We start from the raw sequence: 13884 nt of genomic DNA, 5'->3' as shown, positions 1-13884 counted from the left end.
CCAGGTAAATCACAATATAATATAGAAAGGGGAAATAAAGTGATGAAATATATATTGCCTGGCCTTGAAAGAGAGGTATCTCAGACCAGTGCTTTTATCTGAAACAATAGAAAACAGTCTATTTTTCAAATAAGTTAATAATGGAAAGCAGCTTTCTAAAAACCCACCAATTACAGGAACCTGCAAATTCTTATGCAACATATTCTTGTTTTATTTTCACAGAGGGAAAAGTTCATAAAACTGCTGGATCAATTGCACAATTCTCTGAGGATTGATTTGTCTAAATACAGGGTATGTGCAACATATTCTATCTAGAGGAAAACTCAAATGGTTTTTTTGTGTAAATATCCTTATGCACCTTATCTGCTTAAAGAAGTTTAGAGATTAATCCCTCTTGTGGCATAAAAGCTGAAAGTATTGCACGCTGACATGAGACCCAAAATCCTTTGGAACAAAAACTTACAGAGTTTAAGCAGTTTAACAATAATATTTTTCCAGTTTGAAAAAAGTTATTCCTTTTTTTTCCAAAAGCTAAGAATGGGTCCAGGGACAAGCAGGCGTTCAAGAAAGAGTAAGATTCAACAACCTTGGTTAAATTAATCCAAAATTTGATTAAGTTAATGCATCTGGGAATTACCTTCACTGACTCATGTACTGCAAATTGCAGTTACTGCTACTAAAACTTCCATGCTAAGATCCTAGGAATGTTGAAAGAGACTTGACTCCTCATTTTCCTACATGATAGGAATTCCAGTTTGATTTCTGCCTCATGGAAGCTCTTTCTACTGCTCCAAACCCAGCCTTTCAGGAAAGAAGCAGGCACTGAGTACCTGCCAGTTATCGTACTGCTCTGAACTCCCTCTCCTTTTCCATTCCAATGGATCACGAAACTTTTGGATAACACGTATGCGATTAGGGCTCCCTCAGCTATGGCCTTCCTTTCACCTTCTAGGCATGGCAGCCTCCAACTCAGAGATTTCTCTGTGTACGTGGCCTGCCTTCTAAAACTGAAGGAGAAAAGGGAATATTTACAAGAACCCCAAGGCATTAGATGCAGTAGAAGTTGCACATACTCAGTTTTTAAGACCATATTCTTCATGCAACAGATATGTTCATCCTAGGATCTTTTAATTTTGAAGAATGTTATCCAGATAATATTGGAGCATGAGGATATTTGGCTGATATTTTATGCAATATGAAGCCATTTAAATAACACTACTTCCCATCAGTTTTCCTCTTAACCTAGAGATCATAGCAAAAATTTCATATATGGTTTCTTCATTAAGCTTACTACCGAATTTATGCCTACAAGTGATTTATGTACCATGGAGAGCTCATAAGTGATTTTCATTATCAATATTTTCAAGTCTTTCTGTCGTATTTTTTTAACTTCATTAATGTTTTGAAAACATCACAGTATTTTAAATCATTCATATTACAAATACAGGAGCATTATCAGAAGTGTTCCTATTCATGTCAAAGGGATACTCATCACTGACTTCCTCACAGACACAATACAGGTCACATAAGAACATTTTTAATCCTTCCAAGACACATCTTTATTTTTCTAGAGGGGTTTTTTCCTAGCTGTTCAAGCATCTTACCTGTAACTCCAGTTTCACATGATTGATTCCTCTCTTCCTGATTCACCAGGATAATTTTCCTGCCAGCAATTCTGAAAGACTCCAAGATCTGAAATCAACTGTGGACCTGCTTACCAGCATTACTTTTTTTCGAATGAAGGTATCATCCTTTATTTGCACAATGACTCTAAAAAAAAAAAAAAATTAAAATGCTGTTGCTTTTTATTTTCCAGGAAAATCATACTTTAATACTCTTAATCAATTAATCTCCTTCAGTTTTAAATTAAATCTCTCACTGAAGATCATTGAAGTCAAGTCATCTATTCATACTTTTTAATAACAATGTGGTAAAAACCATTATCTTTGAAAAATAAACAATATTTTCCTTTTTTAACTATTATTTTTACATCTCCTGAAGAAAACAAAAAAATTACCTTTTTAATTAGTTTAAATTCAAGTTACATAAAGCAAAGTCAGTTGAACTCCTTAGGAACATGTGTCATCTAGAATAACATTTTCCTAGTGGTATCATAATATCACATGTCAAACAGCAAAAGAGGTCTGATAACTCTACTTGCTTTAGTTGCTCCAGATGTTGATACCTAGGTGGTCAAGTTCTGAAACATTTTTGGAAAGGAATGGTGCACATTGATATTACTGGATGAAAATACAGAAACACAAAGCAATGTTTATCACAATAGCATGTGATTTCACTGTGTTAGGCACCATGTAAAGAGAATTAAAATAATCCATTAAGTTGAAATTCAAATTAAGGTATCCTAAAGTGCACTAAAAAGCTGAACACTTTGCTTTAAAAACTGAAGAGCTATTTGGCTGATGTTCAGAGGAAAGTACATAACTATATGGTTTAATTAATTCCTAAATAATGGGAAAATCGTTAGTTTTTCCACTAAAGGTGGAAACCCTTGGGCATGTATGCCTCTCTCATCATATGAATACTTTCTTTCAAATAAAGCTTAGTAACCCAATCTGCTTGCTTATAGTACGTGTTTTAATGCCTCTTTAAACTAAGATTGCCCTAAGTCAACACAATTTTAAATATTTTTATCATTGTTATATTTCAACATTTTTAATCTTCTATTATGGAACTATTTTCATTGTAAAACTTGGAATTTTTTGTGTTCAATCTAATTCTGACATTCTACCATTTATGAAATATTTTATTAGGTCCTTGAATTGCAGAGCCCACCTCGAGCCAGTACTGTGGTGAAAGACTGCGTAAGAGCCTGCCTGGACTCAACTTATAAATACATTTTTGACAATTGCTATGATCTCTACTCCCAGTTAGTGGATCAGGTAAGTCCAATATGAACTTGCTTCACGCTATACTTCATTCATTATTGTTAGTTTACCATAAGTAAATACAAAGTATTCCAGTGTTCCTTCATATCAAAGTACTTAGGTTATTTTCATTTTATTTATGTGAGAAGGAACAATATAGTACAAATAAACCCACAGATGGCTATGAACCCTTAAAATATTTAACAAGATGAGTATCATAACATGTTAACTCATAACTTAATCATCACGTGGTACACGACTGTAAATGTGTCCAGTGGCTTTAGGGAGATGACATTATATTGATTACTGTTCATTTCAGATCCATAATTGGAAAATAATTTTTAAAAATATTTCACTTCTGTAGCTTTAGAAAAGAAGCATTATAATTTGCTGAAAATGATATACTGTCTTTCCAGCCTTATATTTTAACACATACGATACATACTTGGATCCAAGCTTTAGTAACTGCTTCAGGAAAGCAGAGGATAGTTCTATAATATTTCTTAATATTAATCCATCAGGCTGAACTGTCAATGCAAAATAATTATAGCATTTGTCATATTCCAAATGCCATGCAAAAGCCTTGAGGATGTGTTGTGGGGTTTTTTTTCCATAATATGGCCAGAATTTATTCTATAAGTAATGTTAGAATTAAGATATTTGTATCTGCAAAATTATGCAACTCTCTAAACAGAGCATCGCTGTTTTATCACGTTACCTCTTGTTCCTTACTTTTACCTGCTGGGTCGTACACTGGAGAATGGTATTTTGGTGACTGTTCCTGCCTTTTAATTGTTGTTTGGGAAATGCACGTTTGCTATGTAGCATGTAATAGATAAGAACAGTCATACTGCATGATATAAGACATCAAATTTTACCTGAAAGTACATGTCACTTGAATCCAAAATATGAATTTCTGTATGCCAGGAGAGGCAGTACCTGATATATATTAAATTTTTCTGAAATGAGAATTTATTTTCTAATGTTGGATTCCTGTTATGTGAGAGAACTTATCTCTAGGTCCCAAGCTTTAAACGTAATTTCTCACCAGCACCCATAGGTACCCCACTCTCTGAGTGCTTGTGTATGTGTTCATTCTCCAACAGATTATATTGCAAACCGAGTAGCAGTATAAATTAGTAGAAGGAGCAGCTTCAGACATCACGTCTATGTGCCTCATAAACTGTTCTGTTTTCTTGCTAACATTTACTCTGCAGCAATTTGATCTTGTCTGTTAAATATAATATGAGCTGTTGCTGGACTGGGTATTGCGTAAGTCTGCAGAGTTTATCAGCAGATGCTAGCCATTTTAGTAAACAGTTAAAAATTAAGGAGTCTTACTTCTGCAAAGTGTTGTGATACCCGCAAAAGCTTATCTGTATCTGTTCACCACTTTTTCCTGTGAATTCATAAAATAGTATAGCGGGTCTATTTTAGTAGATGGTTTAAAAATGCAGATATAGCCTTTCTGCTCAGTAGAGAACATAAAACAAGTTTAAAGTGACGCCTCTCTCCAAATTTTTATTATTTTTTTTTAGAAGAAGGATGGGCAATGTTATTGTATTATTTTTCTCTTACACAACTCTACTTAGTGATAGAGCAATATGAAGTCCTGAAATAAAAAAAATAAAATCCATAAATATTCACTCAACTGGAAAACTGAATTAACTGTATTTCACTGTATTTATATGCCTCCTCTATTCTCTTTCAGCAAGCTTTCCAGCAGGTGAATTTGTATGTAGAAACTTTATACAGACAAGTGTCTATAGAGTTACGGTCACTAGCAAGTACAAGAATTTTTAGTGAAAATATGCAAAAAGCAAAATTTAAATTTAAGATAAACAGACCACACTCAAAATAACACATTGCTAACAGTAATCAAAAAACAATCATGTATAATCTTAATAACAGATAGTAAAACTTTCTGCTTCACAGCAGGTGGGAGGCAGTTCTAAGAAATATAATCTAACTAATCTTGATTTAATAGGGAGATGAGTAAAATAAATTACTAGATAAATTTTTTATCGGCTCTAGAGTTGTACAAGGAAACTGCCTTCTGCATTATCATCTTATAGTTTGCTACCTATATACCTGCACGTGCATTTAATTTTAGGAACAGCTAAGTATACGGTTTCTTGGAACCTATAGCTGTGGAGGTTTTCCAGTGAATCCAGGTGCACTGCAGACTGGCCTGTGGCATCGCTGTTACAATAATGAAGCAGTGACCGATATTGTAATTAACATTTCACTAGCTTTGTGTCCTAACCCTTTAGTCCGATTACACCAGATTCCACCCTTAGGCCTTCTTCATTAGCGGTTCTCTTACCTCTGCTTGCCTCCCCATCAGATGAGGCAGCCTCCTCGCGGGGGGAGGAAAGGAGTTCACCCCAGCGTGGTGGTGCAGCACAGGAGGTTCATGCCTTAGCTGCCCAGCTGAGGTTTGAGCTGCGAGTAGTGAGAACTGAACTCAATGAACGCCAAAGCGACGAAAAATGGTTCATATGTAGGTCACCACCTGCTCTCACTCAGGGGAAAGACTGGCAGCTGCTGTCCTGCCGAGGCCCACCGCGGGCTCAGGGTTTTACTGTGGTTCGTTTCTCGCCTGAATCGTATTGTGGATGATGCTACGAAAAAGTGGAACTTAGTCTACTTAAAAAGTAGTGTGTCCATCTAGCCAGAAGTGGTAGGTTCCTGCATGTTATATATACAGTCTCTGAGTGTAACTCATGTTAACCACCTTCTGCATTTGCTTTTGTCCACAACACAAAATTCTCAAGGATGCCTGCCACGGTATTTCTAGAAAATGTTTAATGTCTGAATGTGCGTAACTGACTGATTTGAGGATAAAAATAGAACAATGAATGATGAAATTGAGGGTGCTCAGGATGGAGTTTGGGGAAATTTATTGCTACAAGAGTAACAAGTAAATCACAAAATACACTCAGGAATCCCTGCTTTCTCTTTTTTACTACTCTCTACCTTCATGTCAGGGAGACAATCACTGTTACGAAGCAAGTATTTCACAGCAAAATATCATCACTGGGGAACAGTGCTATTTCCTGGGGTGAAGCATGGTAAGTGTTAACAGTATGCAAAAATGTCGTACCACAGTTTTGTACCAGAATACAAAGAACAACTGATGACAAAAAGGAAATGAGTACTGCAGATAGTAAGACATGACATCTTGACAGTGTTACTGACATGTATATTACTGTCCTCATTATCTGAGACAAAGCACTCTGAGGAGCTACCTAATTCCTTATGCAGCAGATGTAGTATTTTCTCTTTTTAATTAACACTTATCTGAGCGAAGAGCTAGCTGCCTTATGGTGAAAAAAATAATGCCTTGAACAAGTAGTTTAGGAAGCACTTTGATAACTTTCTGACTCAATTTACAAATATGTCACTGTTTCTGTTTACTTAAGAAAACAAAAAAAACCTGAAATCTCAGCTGACACTCACAATGAACAGCTGAAGTCACTTCAATAATTCTTTTTGCAGTCTTCTCCACTGAGTGAAAACAATAAAATGCAAATCAAACTCTTCCTGCTCTCTGAGGAGCTCTTGATCTGTACGAATCATTTCATGACTGATAGCACCAGTATACTGGAAAAAACCCACTGAGATATTCTACATTGGACACCTGCTCAGCAGAATAGTATTGAACTTCTACCTGATTTTGGAGACCTTCTCTTTGTCTGTTACTCAGCTGTATGTGTTGTCACAGTGAAGCATGGTGCAGAAGACCAGAAGCTAGCAACAAATTAACTGGTTCTGGAGCCAGGTGTTACACAGCTGTAGTAGCACAGTGCTTCTTCCCTTGCGACTTATCTCTGCTTAGAGGTATAGCACCTTAGGTCAGGTCGATAATGTACTAGTGATATTCTAGCTTTTAGAGTTTCTGCATTAACAAAAGGCTGTAGACTAGCCTGTGGGTGGACCTCTGCTTTGAGAGGTGGCTCAGTTTTGCTGTACTCATCTGTAAGTCCCTGGTCAGTTTTCCAGTTGGGATTTGGGAACCCGAGCCACTTAGTTGCTTTTGAAGGCGTACCTCTCTTTCTTTGGTAGAAATGACAAAAAACTGGTAGATTATTAATTTCTTATAGAAGTGCTATAAGAATTGAATAATGAAGCATGTGATCTGTGATCTTCAAACACGTTCAAAAGTGTGAAGTGGGAAATAAAGCTGTGCAGTAGCGAAAGCTGTTTACCCCAAGGAGCCCTATTTTTCAGGCACGCAAATTTCAGTGCCAAGTCATACTTGTTGCAAGGCACTTTGTTATATTTACATACTGCTTTATACGCATTGAAAAGGCTCTAACTTCTTCAAATCTGGCATGCAGAGGGTACTTAGAGACCTCCCCTGATGTTGTAGCTTTGTGTTTGATGGGCAGCATGTTAGAAACACTAACAGAAAAATCTTTACCAAAGTACTTTAGAACAGCAGAAGGATGCATTTTGCTGTGATATTTCAACCCCCATTCTGAGACTTGTCTATCAGAGAAAGACCAATTCTTACGGATAAAATTGCTTGTTAGAAGCTTGTATGAGAACACTGGTTAGAAAGTCAAGAGAATAGCTGCTCATCTAGTAGCAGCAGAGATCTGGTAAAAGAGAAAGTAGGAAAAGCCATAGACCTTCAACTTGGACGTGAGGAAGGGTAGTAGTATTATCATCAGAAGAGATGAACGAACTGATTTGTTATCCAAAGCCCTATACTCTTCAACCGTTTGTGTTAACTCTAGATCCATAGCAGTGAACCATTGTCAGTTCATGACAGATCTCCAAAAATCCAAATATTTTTCAGTGTTGAAATCTGAATGCTGGTAAAGGTTGGTTATTAAGAACAATGAGCAAAATAAACTTGAACTTTACCCAGGCTTTAAATACATATTATCTCATAAGCAACAAAAGTCTAATCAATACTGATTTTTGTGACATTTCAGTTAATTCACAATCCAGCCCCTTTAGTTGTGAACATAGTGTTTTTAAAAGTAGTTCAGATGATAGCTCTTTGCAAACAATTTGCTTTGATTATTTATTGACAATTATTATTAAATTATTTATACTATGCGATTGGGCTATCCTAATACTTATTCCCAGAGAACCAGAGAACAATATAAGCTTGAGTGGAATGCCCAGTATTCAGATTCCTGTGTTATTGAGTCCCATGGCTATGAGGATATGAAAACTTGAACATTAGCATGCAGTTGCTTCAAGTCCAATTTGTGTCTGAGTACTGGCAAAAGGAATTGCACATTGAAATCTGACCTTCCATAATACAGCTCCAAACTGATTACCAGTAAGCATTGACTTGGAATTGAGTGAAACACAGTTCTGAGAAAGGTGCACACACAAATATCTGCATCTAAGTTTGTGGCATACTTCCTCTAGGTTGATGATTGTGGTGTAATTAGTAGTACAGCGATCACAAGGCAGACATCAATTCAGGTATGCAAAGCCATCTGGCATCCTGATTACATACTTGAGCTGAGACCAGAGTACTTCAGCCTCCTCTCTATCTAGATTAACATGACTGCATGTATTTATCCGTGTCATAAACAGACTTCTACCTCCTCTGTCCTCCCCGTTTCACCTCTTGTTTCTGACCACATTGTGGCCAAAAGATTAAGAGCATGAGACAGGCCATGCCACATCAGACAAAAGATTCATCTGTCTCGGCATCCTGTCTCTGTGAGCAAAGCAGACATCTTGAGAAACTTCCAGCTAAGGAATACTTTATAAACCATTTAAACATTAGCTCATATTCCTTTAATTTAATACTCATTCTGTATCTTTCATAAACCTTGCTGTCCTTTTCTGAGCATTTTCCAGCTCTGCTATATTATTTTCAGGATGAAGAGAAGGGGAGAGGCCAGATTTGTACACAACATTCAAAATACGATCACCCCATGGAGCGAGGAAGTAGAATAAGGATGTTCTTTGCTGTATGCTCTGTTCTCATAATTATTCACAGTTGATTTGCTCTCTTTGCTGCTTTATCACTGCACTGATGTTTTCATGGAAATATCTGTCATAACCTTAAGATGTCTCTCCTGTGGCAATAGTGAACTCTGAGTCCTGGTGTAATATGCAGGAGACAAAGTGTGTGGGACATACATCGGTCTTGACCGCTTTGCCCTTAGATTAGGAAATGGAGCTTGTGAGACAGTGGTGGGGAGAACTATCCTTCTGCCCATTGGGTCAGACAGCGTCTGATTTACCTTGCTGGAGCTGTACATGACTGGTCTAAAACATCATTGTTTCTTCTTTCTTTAGCAAGTAGATTTGAATTTACAAGATTGTAAGCAATAGCATTTGAGCCGTGGTCCTTTATAGACTGTTCTGGGTGTTACAACCTTCAGAGCGTTAAGTGTGCACGTTACACAGTTAGAAAGCAAGGGGCCTACGCTGGTTGATAGATTTTCTTACAACTTGAAGTGTGGTTGTTTAGAATTTCCCAAAGCAAGAGCTACATTTCTATCTTTTCAGTTTGTACTATATATTATATAACATATCATATATCCAATTATGATATATAATATATAAATAAATTTTAAAAGACGCATGTTATTGTGGATCCTTCTTTCTTTACCGCAGTTGACCTTTAATGTAGATATGTTGCAGAGAGCAGGGTACTATTACATTAGACTTCTACATTCTTAAAAATATTGCAGTGTAGATATTTCTGGGCAGTATGAGGGTTATGCTGAGTGCTGCAAAGAGCTTTCCGTAAGTGAGGGACTCACCTGGGTCTTTCTCCACCTATGCCCTGCATAATCACAGTGCTTTTGGGAAGGTGGGGCAAATCAAACCACAGTAGCACTTGGCTTGCCACTGCCCAGGAGCTGTGCATGTTACACTGCCCTGAATGGGTAGAACAATGAAACTGGCTTCTTTCATGCACCAGTCCTCAAAGAGAAAGAGTGAAGAATCTTCGTTAGAATTTATCCAAAAGAATTCCATTCCATTTCAGTTGGTACTGGAGAAGGATGCATGGGATGTGGTTTCTTTTTCAAATACGAAAACAGTTTAGGAGTTATTATGCAATAGCACTGCTCAGGGAGTACTGGTTCAGTGAAATCCCTCACATGTTTTGAATGCATTTTGAATGTCTGCAAATGGTTTTTGGCTTGAGCCACCCTAAGTAAATGCTGTAAAGCCAAATTTACATTCTTTACGCATATCAAAATAAAAAGTGTAAAAAATTATATAAAATCATAAAAATAAGTGTAATACACATAAATGTCTACATGTGTGTATATCTTATATATATAGTGCATATTGTGTATTCACTGATGATTCTTAACCTCTTCCAAATTAAATAATATTAACTGAGCAGTTTAAAAATGCAGAAGTACCATTAAAAGTAATATTTCCTTGTCTAAGACTGGTCTACAAAATCGCACTCTGTAGCCTCACGCTAGTCAGGGCTACTGCCTTGGTTTCCATTCAGCTTCCATTCTACCGTTATTTACATAGAAAATATGATATTTACATAGAAAATATGATATTCTAAACTTAGCTTGGGGCTTGCATCAGACATAGTCTTTGTGCAGATTAGTTTCTGAAATTGTATTTTTGGATTTATGTCGCACCCATGCAGATGTTGTGTATTGATTGCACAGAATAACAAAATAAAAACAAAGCAAAATAGAACCAGACATTTGTCCTGCAAACTGGTAAAATCAATGATGAGAGAAGTTGAAAGCCCTGTGTTCCTCAGACCAGCCTTTACAGATTTATCTCAGGGTAATACAGATGTAGATTTTAATCCTGCTTCACACTGTGCCTGAGATTGCTTTCTCCACCCTCAGCCAGTTTTCCAGAGTGCAAAATATCTTTCAGTGCAAAATATGTTTGCTTGTCAAGAGTTTAGCCTTCTTTTTCTTAGCCTCAGAAAAATCCCCCTACGTTTTATCTTTTTCTTTAAGAAAATATCAGAATTCTAGCAACTGTTTTTGGTGCCTCTGTGCCACATGATCTGTTGTTTGCAGATGAACTCAGGTGACTAGGAAATTGATAGTAAAAACAAATTGAGAAAAACATGATGTAGTGCATGTAAAGAATTTATTTTTATACATATTGTATGAAAAAAATCCTTTTACTTCCTCTTTCTGATTTTGATGTATTCTGTGGCAAAAGACAAACAGTTATAAATCACCTAGTGATTTGGATCTTGCGTTAAAAAAACCCATAGAATCTAAAGTATTTCCCATGTTTGTAAATCTTAAGTCAGTAATATGAGTCTTCTTTAAAGATACTTTACTTATAAGTTGTTTGCAATTCTCTAGCTTTCCAAATGAATTATGGTGCTCTCAATAAAACGAAATATTCTGTAACAAAATATATTACAAAACACATGAAGAAACATTAGTTTCTCTCTCAGTTGGATTCCTAAAATGACCAAAACTGAATTAAGACAGCTTTGCCCAGACAAGCATATCTAACTCTGCAAAATAATTGGAACTTCTTTTCTCTGAAACTGACTGAAATTTTATCCAAAACAGCTTAGTACACTTAATACAAAGTGAAGAACTAATTGTATTTACGTTAGTCCTATGATGCTTTTTGGGATTTTCTCTTCCAACAGGTGTGGGATCCCCACTGAAGCCAGTGTCATTCTTGGCACTCGTGGCTGTTTGGATTTTACCCTATTTCATGTCTTCCAAATCAGATCCTACACGTCTTTAACTAGTGTTAATATACCGTTGTAGGAATTTACTTAGAACTGTCTATTAGCCATAAAGACGCTATTCCCTGTGACAATTAATAAAAAGACACACAGTTTAAGAATGCATCATTTAATCTAATGCCTCATGATCAGATTTATGATCTACTGAGTAAATTCACTGGACACAGCTTCTGTGTAAGTCAGGGGCATTGGCTGAGATCAGAACCAAAGAGATCTTAATTAAAGAAAGACTTGAATCCTCAGCAATACATTCCTAATCTAAATCTAATTACATGTCTATAATTGCAACAGATTACTTTGTAAACTTTTCCAAGTGATAGGAAATGAGTGATAGTGAACTTCAGTATAATGGTCAAAAATTTCCCATTCTGGCAGTCCTGAGCTGTGTCATCTTGGAGAAACGTGATGAGAACTCATGATTTTTAAAAGTAGAATCAGGCAAACAGCTATATTCATTAATATGTTAGCAATCGCACTTACACCTTGTGCCTGTTCCATGTAGTCTGCTTTTCTAAAATATTTCATTATTTAAGTTTGCCACTTCCATTTTGTTGCTTGACATTTTTGTACGGTAAAGGATGTGTGGTATGCTATAACTTTAGAGCCATCCTAAAGACAAGAAGCTGCCAAATCAATTAACGTGAGTATATAAAAACTTGTATTGTTGTGTCTTGATGGTGAGACATCATCTTGTATTATTGTTTGTTTGATCTGCCAGCAGATGCCTTTTAGGAATATCACTACTCTGCCTTTGACCAGCTAGTTATTGAGCTTTTAAGTATAGGATCTGCTGTAGTGCCTTCTTACGGCATTTCACAGTTCCGTGCGTGTGGACAGCACTACCATGCCAAGTGACAGTGCAGGGGGTCAAGCTATTCGAAGCAGTCTTTCCTAAGTGAAAATGCTAGTGAAAAAGAAAGTGATTCTGCTAATTGGCAAACTTTCATTCGTATCAATACTTCCTGAAAGCTCTCTTGGTTATTATAAGAGCAAACTGTGATTGTAGCTTGTTCAGTGAATTTGGTCAGGATTAAAGGGAGAGCTGGGGCAGGGGACATCATAGCGGGGGTCTGCTACAGGCCACCTGACCAGTGGGACCGAGCAGATGAAGCCTTCTATAGGTAGATAGGAGCAGCCTCACACTCACAAGCTCTGGTCCTTATGGGGGACTTCAACCACCCTGACATCTGCTGGAGGGGCAACACAGCTGAGTGCAAGCAATCCAGGAAGTTCCTGGAATGTGTTGATGACAACTTTCTCCTCCAAGTGATAGAGGAGCCCATGAGGAGAGGTGCCATGCTGGACCTTATTCTCACCAATAAGGAGGGCCTGGTAGGGGATGTCAAGCTCAAGGGCAGCGTTGGCTGCAGTGACCACGAAATGGTGGAATTCAGGATCCTCAGGGCAGCGAGGAGGGCGTGCAGCAAGCTCACTACCCTGGACTTCAGGAGAGCTGACTTTGGCCTCTTCAGGGATCTGCTTGGTAGAATACCATGGGACAAAGCCCTGGAAGGAAGAGGGGCCCAAGACAGCTGGCTAATATTCAAGGGTCACCTCCTCCAAGCTCAGGAGCGATGCATCCCAACAAAGAGGAAGTCAAGCAAAAACACCAAGAGGCCCCCATGGATGAACAAGGAGCTCCTGGGCAAAGTCAAACAAAAAAAGGAAGCCTACAGAGGGTGGAAGCAAGGGTATTTCATTTCATCAAGAAAATGTTAAAATATAATTGTACAATGCTGTCCTCCCACTCACTTTTTCTACACTGTCATGCAGTTTACTATGCTTCTCAGTTATGCTAATAGAAACATTTTCAAGCCAAACAAATTGTATCACTGAAATTTTTTTGATATGAAAATAGCTCTGTTTCAAGTTAATTTTTATTCCAAGATGGAACTTTCTTCTGTCGGTTTTGCAAGTTTCCAATTAATCAATGTAATCAATCTTCCAACATTGTTTTTTTACCACTTTATAATGCTTCTGTAAAGGCATCTGTTGCCACAAACCACATAAAACAAATAATGCCAGCAATAATAACAATTAATGTAAAAACAACTTGAATGATTCTGAGCATTTCTAACCCATTAGTCAGATTTTAGGATAAAGAATAGAAACTATTCTGGGCATGGGCAGAGTATGCACTTTCATTTCAGAGCACAACACTATATCTGTTAACGTGAGACTACTTAAAAAACACGTTCTCTGGGGATTTTGAAAAGATCGTCTTGGTTTTTAAAAGATTTCTGTGCTGGAGAATTTTTGTAGAAAGCACGTCCCTGTGCAACTATTGCTTTGTAAATTAATTAC

The 13884-nt window shown here is 37.1% G+C and overlaps 1 protein-coding gene across 4 annotated transcripts in view; it reads left to right on the top strand.

Annotated features, from left to right (window-relative positions):
* The window catches only part of UNC13C (unc-13 homolog C), a 217713-nt gene that overhangs the window by 131578 nt on the left and 72251 nt on the right, over positions 1-13884 (top strand). For all 4 annotated transcript variants that reach the window (XM_054836497.1, XM_054836499.1, XM_054836500.1 and 1 more), the window contains 3 exons: positions 223-291; positions 1654-1743; positions 2772-2900. In XM_054836497.1, coding sequence (XP_054692472.1) covers positions 223-291; positions 1654-1743; positions 2772-2900 — 288 coding nt within the window. The remainder of the gene's footprint in view (positions 1-222; positions 292-1653; positions 1744-2771; positions 2901-13884) is intronic.

The sequence above is a fragment of the Grus americana genome, chromosome 10 (genome assembly GCF_028858705.1).
Source record: "Grus americana isolate bGruAme1 chromosome 10, bGruAme1.mat, whole genome shotgun sequence".
Classification (NCBI taxonomy): Eukaryota; Metazoa; Chordata; class Aves; order Gruiformes; family Gruidae; genus Grus; species Grus americana.
The sequence above is the reverse complement of the archived record's forward strand: the minus strand, read 5'-3'. Positions and strand labels throughout refer to the sequence as shown.